At 39.6% G+C, this 18367-nt stretch overlaps 1 protein-coding gene across 5 annotated transcripts in view; it reads right to left on the minus strand.

Moving 5' to 3' along the window:
* DNAI3 (dynein axonemal intermediate chain 3) overlaps positions 1 to 18367 on the minus strand; it is a 142496-nt gene that overhangs the window by 39662 nt on the left and 84467 nt on the right. For all 5 annotated transcript variants that reach the window (XM_045368067.3, XM_005542867.5, XM_005542866.5 and 2 more), the window contains 7 exons: positions 14657 to 14838; positions 13663 to 13767; positions 11474 to 11623; positions 10132 to 10331; positions 5326 to 5442; positions 1924 to 2114; positions 1020 to 1144 (listed from right to left, as the gene is read on the minus strand). In XM_045368067.3, coding sequence (XP_045224002.1) covers positions 1020 to 1144; positions 1924 to 2114; positions 5326 to 5442; positions 10132 to 10331; positions 11474 to 11623; positions 13663 to 13767; positions 14657 to 14838 — 1070 coding nt within the window. The remainder of the gene's footprint in view (positions 1 to 1019; positions 1145 to 1923; positions 2115 to 5325; positions 5443 to 10131; positions 10332 to 11473; positions 11624 to 13662; positions 13768 to 14656; positions 14839 to 18367) is intronic.

Here is an 18367-nt window from a genome sequence, read left to right on the forward strand (position 1 = left end):
GGATCTGTGTCTGTTTTGTTGCTTGCTGAATAGTGAGCCAGGCACTCCTGGAGTGGAGAGGAGATCTACAGGGTAGAAAGGTTAGAAAACTCTAGTGAGAGAGTGGCACTGTTTTTGTGGCTGATAAGAAAGGGCTAGAGATCTTTTATTTTGATCTCTGGGTCTATAATAATTAAAGTATTTAGAATCTATTACAGTAAAACTACCTTAATTCAAATGAATTGGGAAAAAGGAAGAAGGGGAGGCCAGGGTTTATTAGGGAAAGTCTTGATTATGCAATACTTTTTAGAAACAAAATATTACTATATTTAAAACATTGAAATAACTTAATCTAACACTATATACCACCCACCCACTAAGCAGATGTCTTATTGAGCAGACCATGAAAACTAGAACCCTGTGTAGCAAACCCAGCCTTCAGCCTCATTTTATTTGAATTGCTATGTGTTTTGGTTGGTTTGAGTGGGGTTTCTGTGTGTTTTGGTTTGGTTTTAGTTGAGCTATTTAAAATTGGGCGATTTCATACAAAATTCCAAATTTCTCAATTCTCTTAACAACGGGATCACCTGGCAACAAGAGGGCAGCCAGCCTAGAGACAGGTAATGCACTCTCCAAGGCCGCAGTCCATACCACTCCCCAGTGCTCTCCCACACACTCACTTTTATTTATTATCCAGTGATCCTTGGAATTGAGGAAACTCATGTGAAACTAAAATCTATTTGCATTTGACCAACTGGTATTTAAGTAAAGTCCATAAAAGAGTTTGTTTTAAAAATAGTTTAAACATTCTTCTTACAACCTTTGAAAAAAATAGCATGTTGATTTGTTCAATAAACAAATTGTAAACTTTAGTTTTGCTCAAACTGAATGATGACAAGTTCTGCATTGAAGAAAGCCTAACTTTATAAATGTTTACAACATTACATGATTATAAAGTACTTTGCAATAAAAACTGCTAAAGGTATACATGAAAGTAGTATTTGAAAATTTAGGCTATATGGGCAATTCTTCCTAATTACCTGAGGATGTATAGGATCAGAGAAGCTCCAGAAAAGAATCAGTGATGGCTGCAGCAATAATTTACCAGAAAAGTGAACTCTGTCTTCAAAAGAAAGTCGCACGGCCACCGACACAGCTATTAGCCCTGATTGAAACACAGGTAGAAATTAAAGTTGGCAACAACTATATATGGAGAGATGTCTCTAGCTTTTGCTTTTCTACACAGCCACTCTTCATTTTCACTTTGTCCATAGGAGACCAAGAGTTTTCTTAGAGCTCTGTTGGCTAATGTGGTTGCCACTAGTTACATGTCACTTATTTAGCACTTGAAATCTGGCTGGTCCAAACTGACATGTACTGTTAATATAAGATATACAGGGGACTCAGAAGATTTTGGAAGAAAAGAAAATCTTGTTTTGTTTCTTTTTTGTGAGGAAAGGGCCAGTGGAGGGTGAAAGGAGGAAGAAAGAGGACAAATATCTCTCTTTCCATGTTTCCACCTTTGCACAACCCTACCTACCTCCCTTGGCTGCTGAGCTCTTTAAAGGAGGCACATTTCCTCTCTTGTCTAGTCGTCAGAAAGGCAGTGTTAGGAGGAAGAAATTTAGCTTTGGGAGAGCAACAGGCCCAAGCCAAACCCAGACTCTGCATATGCCACCTGGGTGACCTGGGCAAGTCACTTCCCTGAGTTGAGCTTGGGTACTTTTGTTGTGAAACGGAGATGATGACAGGTGTGTGTCCTACAGGGTTGTTGGGGGGACACCTGGCAGTGAAGGTGTGGAAAGCACGTGGCAGGTACCTAGTGAGCACAGAGCAAATGGAAGGTGTCTTATTGACATTGAGCTAGTTTGCAATTTTACATATGAAAGCAACAGACAATTTCAGTGTTATCACAAAAGGGGATCCCCATCATTTCCATCTCACCATAGATAGTTGGATGCCACGAGACACAGGTAATCATTTTCTCCGTTGGGCTATGAAGGTCGGTAAAGGACTGGTACTCTTTCAGGTGGGTATCAGTCTTGTCCCCAAAGGTGCCTTCTTCTTCTGCGAGGTGTTTCCAGTCATCAATAAATGTGTTCGTGATTTCATTTTGCTGCAGGGCTATTTCAACACTAATTTGTAAAAATAAAAAGCAATTAAGATATTGGATTTTAGTATCCAATAATGTGACTATCTTAGCAACTCCTCCTCCTTCATTTATACTGAACAAAAAATAATAATTCTCAATTATACTTGGCAATAATGATTAACCTTATTTGAAATAAATGACTTAAGAGAAAAAAAATCATGGTGGCATGTTACTCAGAACTTCGAGCAACTTCATGATCTGCCTCAGTTTCCAAGCCAAGGCTGTACTCTCTCCAGGTCAATGCCTGAGCATGCAGCTGGCTGGGCCTGGCCAGTCCTCCTTGTGCAGCACTCCCACAGCAGGCGTCTTTGCTCTGGAGCTCCTGCTGGGTAGGCTGAGAATTTGTCTGATGCTCTACCTTCCTGGTCCTGTCTCCTACTCCTCTATTTTTCACAGTGTAATCCTCAGTAAACTTCTGCCTCTAACTTGATGTCATTTGCTTCCTGGAAAGCCCCAACTGTCACAAATGACAATTTTCTTAGGCATATTCTGTACTAAATGATCACTTATCCTAAACAGGATAGCCCCAATACATACATAATTCAAAACAACAAATAAGAGATTCCGAACAAGGGAAGAATTGGAGTTTAGAAGTGTGTGCATGTGTGTCTGTGTGTGTGTGTTTGTAGTTTTAGTTGTCACAATGCCTGGGAGGTGCTACTCTGTTTAATTCCATTACCAAACCTCCTGCAATGCATGAGACAGTCCCCAAAATGAAAAATTATCCTGCTAAAAATACTAATATTGTTCCTTTAAGATACCATCTGAGTGCTAGGATCATTTGCTAATAGTTAAGGATCTTGGTTTGATAGGCTCCTGCCTTAAAATAGTTCCTATGATAATGATTGTCCCTCTTTATGCTTAGGTCTGAAAGCTCTGCATTCTCCCAAAGTTGCTAAGAGCCTCCCACAATTAGAATGCCACCCAAGGTTTTGCCCTAATGATCAAAATTGTAAACTTCTTGGTTTTATATAGGTATGGTAAGCTGAAAAAGTGATTCTCAATTATGAATTTCTTAAAATAAGAAAAAAAACCTTTTAGATAATTCAATATAAACAGTAAAAATAGATACTCCTAAAATATAAAAAAGGGCACCATTTGATACCCCTGTCATTGATCATTACACTGATCATTGCCTAATAGAGTCCTCTCTTGGTTAAATTCTTCTTGTACTTCATCTTTCAAAATAGACCCCTTTCCTAAGACCTGGCCACTTAAAGTGTGGTCCAGTGACCACCAACATGACCTGGGGCTGTTAGAAATGCAGAGTCACAGGCTCCACCCCAGACTTACTGAGTCAGAGCCTGCATTTTAACAAGAGTCCTCAGATGATTCATAAGCACATTGAACACTGAATAACCCTGTGTAGAGGACTATCGAGACTTAAACAGTTTCCAGTAGAAGCATTAGTAAGCATTTTCCAAATCATATTTCTTTCTGGTTAAGCCTAAATGAGAAAGGAATTCTCATGAGAAAAGTTAAAGACGTGGCTTTCGCTCTGGTTTCCTGATTCTACCTCCTCAGCCAGAATGGGGAAGTAATTCAAACAGAAGAAGTGAAAACACATCTTTCTTCTGGTTTCCGGTTTCTTGCTTTCCTGGAACCATGTGGCTCCTGAGAGTAACAAATTGGAGGCTGGTAAAACTGTTGTCTAGGAATTTTAACTCTGAAAGGAAGGTTTCTTAGTTGTTTTGTGAATCCCCCTGAAGTTCCTCTCTCTCATTTCATATCATTGTCTTCTTTTGCAAATAATGCTTCCCTTAAGTTTGTTTTAGATAAAATTCTATGAGAAAGAAATTTCCCATTTCTAAAAGGGCTTTCTTCCAGAACAAAATCAGGCTTACCTTAATTAAAAACTACTGAATAAACATTAAGCAGTTTTAAAGCTGGAAGTTACATTTGCAGTGATGTAAACATGGGTTTCTTTTTTACTCTTGGCCAGTACTATTATAATTCCTGTGCCAATTTTCCTCTTTCTTCTTATAGATCTGGCTTCTCCTTCCCACATCTCAGGGAGGGAATCATAAAGCTGTCCACTATTCTTTTCTTTATAAGCACGGCAATTCAGAGGGAAGAATAAAAGTCCAGGTCTAAAGATAATATACAGTGTGGATTTATTTTGAACATTTTTTTACTACCTCAATATCCAGTTTTCTCTGGATATTGATTATATGTAAACAAACTTCTCATTTTTATTATTCTTACAGGAAAAATTGTAATGACTACTAAATTTTGATAAGGGGAGGGGGAAACTCAGGTTTTCTTATTTCTACCTCATTGCCCATATAGGAAAAATTATAGCATCCTTCCTGTGAATGAGTGGCAAATAATGTTCTCTCTGAATCATTAACTGAATTTTTGAGCCAGAGTCTCCCTCGGTATAGGTAACAACTTTGAAAGTTGTTGGAATTTTCAGGATATTTAATGCAGTCTGAAAGAACCAATGACATTTCTTAAAAATAAAAAAGCTTAACTTGGGCTATATATGAACTTGACTACCAAGTTTTTCATTTTGGAAAGAAACAGAAACCAGCCTATCGAATATAACAGACAGACTTGTCCTCCATTGGATCCACTTCTCTAAACTCTAGTATCAGCTTGATGAGAACTTGTCAAGTTGTTTCTCTGGTTTAGAAGCCCCAGAACTCTACCCAGGGTCCTACTAACAGCTTAGGGTACATTTTGAAGATGCTTCTCTTTCAAAGCCAGTAAGAGTGCAGGAACACAGGAATTGGTGATAAGAGGGAAATGTCCAAAAGACATTTGAATTAAATTCAGGTTCTCATCTACAAAGATACTTTTGCAAATACTTATCATCATCATAACGTCCACAGCATTCTCCTCATCCTACAAAAAGTTAATGAAGAAGAGGAGTTAGGAGTGGAGAAAAATACTTACATAAAAGTAACCATGGTAAATACAAGTAATTGTTAATTTGCAATTAGGAAAACATCCTCACACACTTAACTCTTCACACTGTTTGATGTGGCCTTAGCTTGAGAGGGCTAAGATGTTGCATAGCAATAGAAAGGAAAGAAATACCAAGAATCTGTAGAATGTGTCATACCTGACAACTGTCTTCATACTTTTTATCTAGATACCATATATGAGATTGTTTATTTAAACCTGTTATTCTATGTAAACATATACATTTTATGTTTTATTTTTAAAATTTATAATACGCAATTTTTTACCTTATGGATGCATTGTTAAGAAAATCAACCAAAGGCTTCGATTGTTTGAGTGTCTCTTTTTCCTCTTCTGAGAATTCTCTTGGATAATATTGTGTAGTAGCATTTTTAGGATATGTCCTAATATATTAAAAGAAAATCCAATACCAAAGATTAGGTCAAAGAAGAGCAAATATGGGCCACAACAGGTCAAAAGTGTGTCTTTGTGACAATGATGTTAGGATATTATCTTATTTTATATTTAAATTATGTACATTGAATTATCTTTATCCTAGACAACTGATATTGACCACTATTCAAAGTTTGCATGAATTTTTCTCCAACATAATCAAAAAGATCTTATTTTTGTAAAATTTTTATTTAGAAATCATTTCAAACTTACAGAAAAGTTGTAAGAAGGGTATAAAGAATTCCCATACACCCTTTACCCAGATTCATCAATTATTAATGTTTTGCTATCTTTATCGTTCTCTCTATCTCTTCATTAAGTCAGTGTCCACCTCACCCCCTCGTGGGACATTTGGCAATGTCGAGAAACACTTTTGGTTGTCACAACCTAGACATGTTACTGGTGTCTACTGCATAGAGCCCAGGAATGCTGTTAAACACCATAGAAAGCACAAGACAGCCTTCCCTCAAAGAGAATTATCCAGCCCCAAATGTCAATTGTGTTGAGGTTGAGAAACTCTGCTCTAAACATACAAAACCAGGAATAAGATACATTTCAGCAGTGATGGTGGCAGGAAGGCTTGCTCCATCTAGTATGCTCTTAGTGGCCTCTGTATGTGAACACATCATATGGCATTGTATCTCTGGGCTTTATTGTCAGTCTCAAGTACTAGACTGGGTGAGCCCTTGATCTCGGCATGTGGAACTTGGAAAAGTCACATGGCACAATCATTAAGAGTGTGGACTCTGGTGATTGGCTGCCTGGCTTTGAAGCCTGGTTCTATCATTTACTAGCTATGTGACCCCGAGCTAATTATCTAACCTTCTGTACCTGTTTTCTCATCTATAAATGAAATTCTTAAAGTAGCTAGTTCTTAGTGTCATTGTAAGGATTGAATGTGTTGATACATGCAAAACTTTAAAAACAGTGCCTACCACATTTTAAGTGCTCAACAAAATACTATGTAGTATTTGTGTTTGTTGAACAAATGTCAGTACAACGCAGAATGTCTCTGTGAGAGGTAATATATCAAATGGAGAGTAATCAGACAAAGCGGTAAAGGGAGTTTTGAGTATGTTTACTAGAATAATTCATTTTTTTCCCCTTGTTTAGGTCAGTATCCATAGCAGAAGGAAGAGTGATAGAAAGAAATAATATTAGTATTGGAACCAGAGAGACCTGGGTTCAAATCTCAGCTTCACCTTTTAATTTCTACTCTCTAGACAGGGTTAACTAAAAAAAAAAAAACAAAGCCAGGTGCGGTGGCTCACGCCTGTAATCCCAGCACTTTGGGAGGCCGAGACGGGCGGATCACGAGGTCAGGAGATCCAGACCATCCTGGCTAACATGGTGAAACCCCGTCTCTAATAAAAGATACAAAAAATTAGCCAGGCATGGTGGTGGGCGCCTGTAGTCTCAGTTACTCGGGAGGCTGAGGCAGGAGAATGGCATGAACCTGGGAGGCGGGGCTTGCAGTGAGCCAAGATCGCGCCACTGCACTCCAACCTGGGCAACAGAGTGAGACTCTGTCTCAAAAAAAAAAAAAAAAGATATTTTTTTGGTGGTTTTATCAAAGTAGCAACATGCCTAAGAGTCACTCTTATTTTCAAAATATGATTTGTTTTGTTGTTTTTCAGCTAAACTATTCATTATTGCTTCAGGTTTAAATCATGCCCAAAACATTGGGCTTTCATTTTTAACCTCTTTTTGCTTCAGTTTCTCTATTTGTAAAATGGGGATAGTGCCTACCTCAGACAGCAGTTGTGAGGATTGAGTTGATGTGTGTAAAGCACTTAGAAGAATGCCTGGTATGTGGTGGGAACACTAGGCATTTGCTTTCACTGTCATTATTCTTCGAACTTCATCTTTGATTTTTCTTGACTCCCTCCAATATAATCACATATCCTATCTTCTCCACCTCATACCAGCTACCCTTCCTAATTTCCTGCTTGAAGTACCAGCCTTCTCCCAGTCATCTAGGTTTAAACCATTTGAGTTCCTTTTAATTCTTCGAAAAAATTTTTTTTCATTTTGTGGGTCAAGACCTCCCTTATTTCTCATCTGTTTACTCCTTCTACGTAGGAACACTGCCACTATTATTATTATCCATCTGTATTCTGAGTCTACCTACTGAGTCTACCCTGGCTGACTCATTCTTGGGACTTGTCTGTACCCTAGTAGGAACATAAAATAAATCTCTGGCTGGCTTGACTTAGAAATTTGTCTCAAAATTCAAGTTCCTTTGGTACTAATATATCACCTCTCTCCTTCCTCTCTTGCACTCACTTCTTGATATTTATGGATGTCTGATGTCCTCCTTCCCTGCCAGGACTTGACTACCAATTCTTGCCTTTCTCTTTACCTCCTCTTGTTTTGGCCTGTCTGTTCATCTTCTTCTCTTGTTTCTGACTCATTTCTTGGCCCAACCTTTGGAGTCCGTATATATGTGCCCTGACTTTAACATTGCATTTTCATGGTTTTTAACCTGTTAGTTCACACAGATCTGAAAAGTATCTTCTGTATTGCATTCCATGTTGCTGAGCCCTGCTTCTCCTCGTCATGACCTGTCTCATTGTATATTTCATAGCTCTTCACTTAACAGTGAATTCAAGTCTGTCATCATTCTGTACATTCTTCCTTACCTATATCCTTTTCTTCCTGTTTTCCCTCCTCCATTCCTTTTTCCCCACCATTTAATAAATATATGCCAGGAACTGTCCTAGGAGTTGGGAACATAGCAGTAAACAAAATATACAAAGTTTTTATCTCACAGAGCTTAAATTCCAAGGGCAGAGTGAGGAGAAGAGAGACAATAAAAAACACAAATCAAGTGATTATAGCACAATGGAGAAAAATAGAGTAAGGGGATAGATGGTAATGGAGTTGTTACTTTTTTTTTTTTTTTTTTTTGAGATGGAGTCTCGCTCTGTTGCCAGGCTAGAGTGTAGTGGCATGATCTCGGTTCACTGCAACCTCTGCCTCGCGGGTTCAAGCAATTCTCCTGCCTCAGCCTCCCAAGTAGCTGGGATTACAGGCACACGCCACCACACCTGGCTAATTTTTGTATTTTTAGTAGAGACGGGGTTTCACCATGTTGGTCAGGATGGTCTCGATCTCTTGACCTCGTGATCCGCCCACCTCAGCCTCCTAAAGTGTTGGGATTACAGGCGTGAGCCACGGCGCCCAGCTGAGTTGTTGCTTTTATATAGGAGTGTCAGGGAATGCCTCATTTGAGCAGAGATCTGAATGAAGGAGGGAATAAACACAAGGGAAGAGCATTCTATGTAAAGGACTTGTAAGCGTAAACACATCATGTATGAGTATGCATGGTAAATCAAGGAATGAAGAAGTCAGTGTGGTTGGATGGATGAGCAGGGAGAACTGTGGGAAATTAGGACAGAGGGGTAAAGGGATCTAGATCATATGAAGCCTCGTAGGTTCCTTTGGGATGACAGGTCATTGGAAGGTTTTGATCAATGACATGATCTGACTTGCATTTTAATAGGATTACCAGGGCTTCTCTATGGAAAACAGAATGCAGGAGAGAAAGGATGGATAGAGGAAGTCCACTTAGAAGGAATTATAGTAATCCAAGCAGGAGATGATGATGAATGGTCTAAGGTAATAGCAGTGGGTAAATTTTGAAGATAGACCCAACAAAATCCAAAGTTTTGGTCTGAGTAATTAGAAGAATATCATTACCATTTACAGAGAGGAGGAAGATTCAGCATGGGCAAAGGTAGGAAGAGGTGGAACCACAGGTATTCTGGGAATTGGAAACCCTTATAGGGCTGGCACACAAAGAGCTTGTTTAGGAACAAGGGATGATGGGGCTGGAGAGGCAGACAGTGTCTCGTCATGGAGGAAGGAGAACCTCATATGCCATCCTAAGGGCTCTGGATGGATGTATTTTTTAAGTGATGGAAGCCAGAGAAGAAACCTAGACAACGAAGTAACACCATCTGATTTGATGTTTAAGAATGATGACTTAGGGCCGGGCGCGGTGGCTCAAGCCTGTAATCCCAGCACTTTGGGAGGCCGAGATGGGCGGATCACAAGGTCAGGAGATCGAGACCATCCTGGCTAACATGGTGAAACCCCGTCTCTACTAAAAACACAAAAAACTAGCCGGGCGAGGTGGCGGGCGCCTGTAGTCCCAGCTACTCGGGAGGCTGAGGCAGGAGAATGGCGGGAACCCGGGAGGCGGAGCTTGCAGTGAGCTGAGATCCGGCCACTGCACTCCAGCCTGGGCGACAGAGCGAGACTCCGTCTCAAAAAAAAAAAAAAAAAAAAAAAAAGAATGATGACTGATGACTTAGGAGGTAGAACAGAGCAATGAGGGACAACTGTAATATGCCAGATGACAGATGACCAGCACTGTCATGATTAACAGCATCACTCATTTTCCTACTCCAGTCTTTACAATCTTCTATACTTGTATCTCATTTTCCTGTTACGATTTTTAAAGGCATTATTGAATATAATTAGATCTTCCTGAATTGAATTACTCTGTGGAGATCTATGTGTCATCATCATTAATCCATTTCTATTTATTATAAAGAGCTCTCAAAATAATAATGGAAGTTATCAGATTTTACTGTAACTGGCTATAAAATTACATACACCCATCACATACTTACCATTTTGTCTGAGTGCTTATGTCCTTTATTTGGGGGATTACTTGCATGCCAACATCTTTTTCAAGTTGTTTAAGGGTAAAATTTTTATCTGGGTAGGCTGTACATTCAATATAGGCATCTTTTACACTGGAAGCATTCTGGTCACTAAACTTAATTGGTGCACCAAATTCACTTCGTTTTCGAGAAATCATATATGTAATCTGTAACACATGTAAACAGTAAAGGTAACACAATGAAGTCCCTGAAGAAAAATTGACGTGTAGGCAATGTTAGTACTCTGCCCAGATCCGCTCAGAGCCCTTTGTGTACTTTCTGTGAGCGCCTCCAGCTCTGTGTGCTTTCCATTCGCACAAGCAGCACCTGCTCCTCCTCTTTGGAGGGCTGCTCTAGGGCTATTAGGACCACTTTGCCAGCAGGTGCAAAGAACAGGAAGTAACTAGTAGTTTCATCTTGACTAATGGTAGACTGGCAGGAGGGATACATAAACCCCTCTCCTTGCCTTCTGTTTGGAACAACTCTGAGGTGTAATTTACACTCCAGAGTTCTTCTCCGGGTTTGGCTGAAGCGTTCCCTCTGCAGACTTTTGCCTGAGAGTGCAGCCTGGCAGGGTTTCCTCCATATCCCTGTTCAGCTGCTTGTCGTGTTCTCTTCTGGAGCACTTTCCTAATAAACCACTCACACACAATTCCCCCTCACAGGAGTTCCTTTGAGAGGGAATGCCACTATATTGGCTTCCTACAGCTGCCATAACCAAGTACTACAAATAGGGTGGCCTAAAACAACAGAAACTTACTCTCTTACAGTTGTGGAGGCTAGAAGTTTGAAATTGAAGTGTTTGAGGGTTGTTTCCTTCTGAAGGCTCTGAGGAAGAATCTGTTCCCTGTTTCTCTCCTGGCTTCTGGTGACAGCCAGCAATCCTTGTGTTCCTTGATTTGTGTATCCATCTTTCGAGCCTCTGCCTGCCTCTTTACATGCCATTCTCCCTCTTTGTCATTCCCCTGGCCATCTTATCACAAGGACACCAGTCGTACTGGATTGGGGCCTACCCTACTCTAGTATGACCTCCTCTTAAATAGTTATACCTGCAATGACCCTATTTCCAGATGGAATCACATTCTGAGGTGCTGGAGGTTAGAAGTTCAATATACCATTTTTTGGAGACAAAATTCAACCCATAACACCTACTTAAGACAATGACCATTCTTCTATAAAAGCAAACCAAAACAGCACACCAAAAACTATGCCTCCACAGCAAACACAGTAAACCTTATGAATTTCTCAGGAATAAGGGTTGTTCAGCTACAGGGAGGTAATGATTACAGATCATATTTAACCCTCTAACCTGCTTTGTAGATTCCGTAACTGATTCTTCCTCAATTTCTTTTTCACTGCCCAAAGAAACCCATGGTTTAGAGACAGGTGGTTTATAAATATACACATCTTCAGGAATATATTCTTTATATTCCTCTTGTTCTTCTGATACTTCTGGGGGCTAAAGTAAAATAAATAGCATTCTACAATATATGCCCAAGTTTAGGTTACAGCTATATGTACATATTTTGCAACAAACTTTAATATAAATTCATTAAGCACTTTCTTACTTTTTTTTGTCAATTCATACTTTTGAATTACGAAAAGGAAACAAAGCAAAAGAAAGGAAAAAGAAAAAAGAAAGAGATCTCAAGAATATAGAAAGAAGAAAAAGACAGTAGACAAGAAGATATATATATATATACACACACACATCTCTATATATAGATGTGTATATATATACATACACACACACACTGCTGCTTTATTTGTAATAGTAAAAAAAAAATCAACCAAATGAATATCAATAGAGGAATGGATTGATGACACTGTGGTAAAACCATAAAATAAAATTCCATAGAGCAGTTATAATGAACAAATTTTATCTACATATATATGGTATCTAAATGTACTGATACTTATAGATCCTAGAATTTTATAATTTGGTGAAAAATGAAGTTGCAGACTGAGTATAAAAATGACACAATTTTTATGTGAAAGTTAAGTTAATAAGACTATAAAATCCATTATTTGTGGAACATAAATATATGGTAAAAGTATAAAACCACAGACAAGAACAGTATGTAACAATTTAGAATAATGGTTCCTCATAGGGAGGAGTGAAGAAAACGGAACTAGGGAGGATACGAGAGGGAGTGGAATATTGTCTGTAATTTTTATTTATTTTGTTAAAAAGTTTCAAAGTAAATATAATAAAAATTAATGTTTTAAAATTCTGGATAATGAAGTGTAGATATTTGTTATACTACTCTCTAGTTTTTTCTATACATTTAAAATATTTCATAACAAGAAATTAAAAACAGAACAACAATCATAAAAATAAAATTGAAAATGTTAAGGCTAAATGAAAGATGATTTTTAATTGTAAACCGTTAGTTTTTATTTATTTTTTTCTTTTTGAGACAGGGTCTCGCTCTGTCACCCAGGCTGGAGTGCAGAGGCATGATCATGGCTCACTGCAACCTCCACCTTTCCGGCCCAAGTGATCCACCCATCTCAGCTTCCCAAGTAGCTGGGACTACAGGCACGAGCTACCATGCCTGGCTAATATTTTTATATTTTGTGGTGGTAGGATCTTGCTTTGTTACTCAGGCTCATCTGGAACTCCAGGTCTCAAGTGATCCCGCCTCGGCCTCCCAAAGTGCTAGGATTACAGGCATGAGCCACTGTGCCCAGCCTAGATATTTTTTAATTATATGGTTTCCCTTTATTCTTATTGCTTATTGGACAGCCACACAAACCTCTCTGTCATTCTCAAACAATTTAACCAAACCTCCCAAATTGCTTCCTTCAATTTGACCAAACAGGGATGGAAGATCAGAAAGAGAGTCTCATACATCTGTTACCTTTCTTGCACATCTTGAACAAAGGGCTTTACCTATATGAATCCTCATGAAAGCCCAGGAAATGTGCAATAATGGTGTCACCATTTTACAGATGAGAGGCTCAGTAACTTACCCAAAGTTGTGGAGATGGCAAGAAGAGAACTAGGAAAGCGGTACTCCAGATTCACTGTTTCCTCTCTCACGATGTCAATGAAGGGCAAATCTGTTACCCTGAGATACTTGATTTAGTTCATCCCCTATTTACTACTTACTTATTCTAGGTGCCAGAACCTGATCTGGGTCCCAAAGAAACCAAACTAAACAAGAATAATAATCACTATATTTAGGGATCCTTCAGAGGTACCGCTTCCGCTTCCTTCTGCTAATCAACAAATTGCCCAGCCTGGGCAACATAGTGAGACCTCATCTCTACAAAAAATAAACAAAATTAGCTGGACGTGGTGGTGCACGCCTGTAGTCCCAGCTACTTGGGGGGCAAAGGTGGGAGGATCGCTTGGGCCTGGGAGGTTCACGTTGCAGTGACCATGATTGTGCCACTGCACTCCAGCCTGGGTGACAGAGCAAGAGCCTGTATCAAAAACAAACACAACCACAACAAAAACAAACAAATTACAAGGCCTTGGGGTTTGCTCACATTTAAATAGTTTTCTTTGCCCTCTTCAGTTCCAATAAGATAAAAGTTAAGTCCATATTTGAAGTCTTTGTCATAAACAAGCAGAAGCTCATTTCCAGGATATTCCTACAAAAATATAATTGAGAGAGGAAGTTAATGTTCAGTGGTCACTTGGTTTATTTTGACACTAACACAAAATTCATATTTCTCTAATCAACCAATTATAGAAGATAACCGTTGCGCTAATCTATGGCTGATAACATCAAATTGCAAAATTATTTTATTAACTTTAAAAGGCTCTTAAAAATATAATGCATCCAGGGAAATTTACATGCACTTTTACTTCTAACAGGAAAAAAAAAAAAAAGCAGTTTTTGTTTGGTATTGTGCTCTGTAGCATGCTTAGAGATAAATCAGAACCAAAATTATGAATTAATTAAAGCGGAAAATAAGGATAGATTCATATTCTAGTTAAAACTGGGCAAAGGCGGAGCATGGTGGCTTATGCCTGCAATCCCAGCATTCTGGAAGGCCAAGGCGGGCAGATCACTTGAGCTCAGGAGTTCAACACCAGCCTGGGCAACGAGGCAAAACCCTGTCTCGACAAAAACAACAATTAGTCGGGCATGGTGGCCTGTGCCTGTGGTCCCAGTTACTCAGGAGGCTGAGATGTGAGGATTGCTTGAGCCTGGGAGGCGGAGGTTGCAGTGAACCATGATTGCGTCTTTAGCCTGGGAGACAGGGGTGAAACCCTGTCTCAAAAACCAAAACAAAACAAAACAAAAACTGGGCAAGGATGACTTTTTCTGGGTGTGGGATTAGATAACAAGTCATTGATGGAATTTTGCTTTTCACAGAGGATCATCAAACAGGATTCCCACGCAGGGGTGGGCAAGCTAGCACTTGCCCAAAGCAACGGGGTCAGATTTGAACCAACAACCTCTCCAACTTTTGTTATTATGTACCAGGAACTTCTTGAGGTAGGACTGAAAATGAAGAGGGATGTTGTGCTTACCTGGACAATTTTTTTGACTGGGTGGAAATCAGATACTGCAGCTCTGTTGCGCAGGTCCTCAAAAATATCCTCTTTATTGATAAGCTTATAAGGTTGTTCATCTGTGATATCTTCATCTATTCGGCAGTTAAATATTTCCTGGGTCTTGGTGGTTAATACTAAAGGATAAATTTCTGGATGACCTAGGAAAGACAAAGTGGAATGTGAACATTAAATATGACCACTTAAAATATTAGCATTAGAAAACATGCAATTGCTTGGTTTTAATAATGATCTTGGTTAAAATTTTAAGACTTTAAAATTATTATTCTTGTATTTAAAGTAAATATATCCATTATTTTTTAAATGCCAAAAACATTTTTTAAAAAATAAGAAAATAACAATGGCCCATAATACTACCTCTCAAGAAGCAAAACCTCTATTAATATTTTGCTTCGTTTGGCTGGATATGAAATTCTGGGTTGAAAATTCTTTTGGCTAGCCATAAGTAGAAAGCTGAAACTGGATCCTTTTCTTACTCCTTATACAAAAATTAATTCAAAATGGATTAGACACTTAAATGTTAGACCTAAAACCATAAAAACCCTAGAAGAAAACCTAGGTAATACCATTCAGGACATAGGCATGGGCAGGGACTTCATGTCTAAAACACCAAAAGCAATGGCAACAAAAGCCAAAATTGACAAATGGGATCTAATTAAACTAAAGAGCTTCTGCACAGCAAAAGAAACTAACATCAGAGTGAACAGGCAACCTACAGAATGGGAGAAAATTTTTGCAATCTACTCATCTGACAAAGGGCTAATATCCAAAACCTACAAAGAACTCAAACAAATTTATGAGAAAAAAACAACCCCATCAAAAAGTGGGCAAAGGATATGAACAGACATTTCTCAAAAGAAGACATGCATACAGCCAACAGACACATGAAAAAATGCTCATAATCACTCGCCATCAGAGAAATGCAAATCAAACCACAATGAGATACCATCTCACACCAGTTAGAATGGCAATCATTAAAAAGTCAGGACACAACAGGTGCTGGAGAGGATGTGGAGAAATAGGAACACTTTTACATGGTTGGTGGGATTGTAAACTGGTTCAACCATTGTGGAAAACAGTATGGCGATTCCTCAAGGATCTAGAACTAGAAATACTATATGACCCAGCCATCCCATTACTGGGGATATACCCAAAGGATTATAAATCATGCTGCTATAAAGACACACGCACATGTATGTTTATTGTGGCACTATTCACAATAGCAAAGACTTGGAATCAACCCAAATGTCCATCAGTGACAGACTGGATTAAGAAAATGTGGCACATATACACCATGGAATACTATGCAGCCATGAAAAAGGATGAGTTCATGTCCTTTGTAGGGACATGGATGCAGCTGGAAACCATCATTCTCAGCAAACTATCACAAGAACAGAAAACCAAACACTGCATGTTCTCATTCATAAGTGGGAATTGAACAATGAGATCACTTGGACTCTGGAAGGGGAACATCACACACCAGGGCCTATTATGGGGAGGGGGGAGGGGGGAGGGATGGCATTGGGAGTTACACCTGATGTAAATGACAAGTTGATGGGTGCTGACAAGTTGATGGGTGCAGCACACCAACACGGCACAAGTATACCTATGTAACAAACCTGCACGTTGTGCACATGTACCCTAGAACTTAAAGTATAATAAAATATATATATATATTTTTTGCTTTATTTTCTTCTAGTCACTCCATATATACCTCATATGAACTTCTAAATACTGCTTTTAATATTTACCATTATGTCACAAGTATTTTACAATGACATTAAGTAATCTGTCTAAAACATTATTTTAGATGAATTGAGTTCTATAGCATAATTTTAAACCAGTCTCGTGTTGGTAAGCATTCTAATTTCTTTTCTAATTTACAATAGAATTATTGTAAATAATTCTACAAACAAATATCTAGTTTATAAATTTTTATTGCATTTCAAATTATTTTCTTGGGATAGATTTAAAAAGTGAAATTATTGGTTGGAAGGTATGACCACTTGTTTAGGCTTTTAGCCTGTATTGCTTTCCTAAAACACCCCAACCTCACCCTCTCCCCTGCTGCTCTCTCTTACCAGGTGACTGGCTTTCTATTTCACAGAGAAAACAGGGTCTGAATAGCACTGAATCCTGCCGGGTCCTGCAGCCCTGCCCACCTGCTAATTAAAATGGGCACCACCTTTCTGCCCTTATGCACACAGAGGACCTGCCCTCCTCAGCCGCCAGGGCCCCATAATCTATTCCTTTCCTTTCAGCTTTTCTTACTTCCATGCCACTTTCCCTCAGCATGCAGATTTGCTCAATGGTCTCTCATTTTGAAGAAACCTTCCCTTAGGGCTGATCAAGGCAGGTGGATCACGAGGTCAGGAGCTCGAGACCATCCTGGCTAACACAGTGAAACCCCATCTCTACTAAAAATACAAAAAATTAGCCAGGCATGGTGGCATGTGCCTGTAGTCCAGCTACTCGGGAGGCTGAGGCAGGAGAATGGCGTGAACCTGGGAGGTGGAGGTTGCAGTGAGCCGAGATCACACCACTGCACTCCAGCCTGGGTGATAGAGCGAGACTCTGTCGAAAAGAGAAGGGAAGGGAAGGGAAGGGGAGGGGAGGGGAGGGGAGGGGAGGGGAGGGGAGGGAGGGGAGGGAAGGGAAAAGAAACCTTCCCTTGAGCCTTGAGCCTATATAGGGATCTCTGTTCTTTAGGGCTTCTCTTTTTCACAGTCAAACTTACTGTTACTCAATTCCTCACATTTTTCAAATAGTGACTTCTCAGTTGTATTAATAAACCCTTGGACACAGGAAAGTGGGCAGGGAATCCCTTTCCTCCCATCTGGCTGCCAGTCCCAGTATTGCTCTCAGAAGAGGAGAGAGGAGAGGTTCAAGAGGCTTCCATCCCTGGTCTTCCCATGCTTTCTTCGTACTCCAGGCCAGTCCTCAGCAGCAGCATGCCCCAGGAGGGTGGACACTAGAGGACAAAGGAGCATTTTGCCTGCTGCCCTTCCCTTTCTCAAGCCTTCTTCCTGTTTTCTTACCTTTCGTATCACTATCATCAGCCACACAGTCTCAGCGCTGCATCTGCCCCCAGGACTCTCTCCCCAGCTCCCAGGATCCACTCCCATCTCCTCCAGCACCCACGCCCCTGGATGTCAGGCCATCCTCCCTCCAACTGCTCAACAGATGTTCCAGCAAGGGGAAAAGTGTATGTGGCCTCTCATGTTGGAATTTTGAGCTTATTTTCAAATAGAAATATTTTCCACCACCCCAGGGGCTCTATGGTACAATAATTCAGGTAATTTGGAGGTTTTAAATAACTGTATGCATAACACTGATTATATGTGAAAGTATATTTCTAACTGCAGTCAGTTTGCCTGACATTGGGAATTCAAGCTGTTCATGAATGAAGGACAAATTATACACTTTTATCTCTCTCAAAAGACTAACCATAACACCTGGCACCTATGAGATGCTCAGTAAGTAACTGTTGACTTGATTCAAATCAAGTGCTCCTCTGCAAACAGACTGCATTTGTGTGTCGAATGTGTAATAAAAGTTCTATAGTTCTGCCTGAGAAAACCACAAGGTGGGGCTGTGAGACTCACACTGTGCTAGTGTAGAAAAGAAGGCAGCTGTCCCTCATAAACAGAGGCATTCAGGAAGACCAGA

This window comes from Macaca fascicularis, chromosome 1 (genome assembly GCF_037993035.2).
Source record: "Macaca fascicularis isolate 582-1 chromosome 1, T2T-MFA8v1.1".
Taxonomy (NCBI): Eukaryota; Metazoa; Chordata; class Mammalia; order Primates; family Cercopithecidae; genus Macaca; species Macaca fascicularis.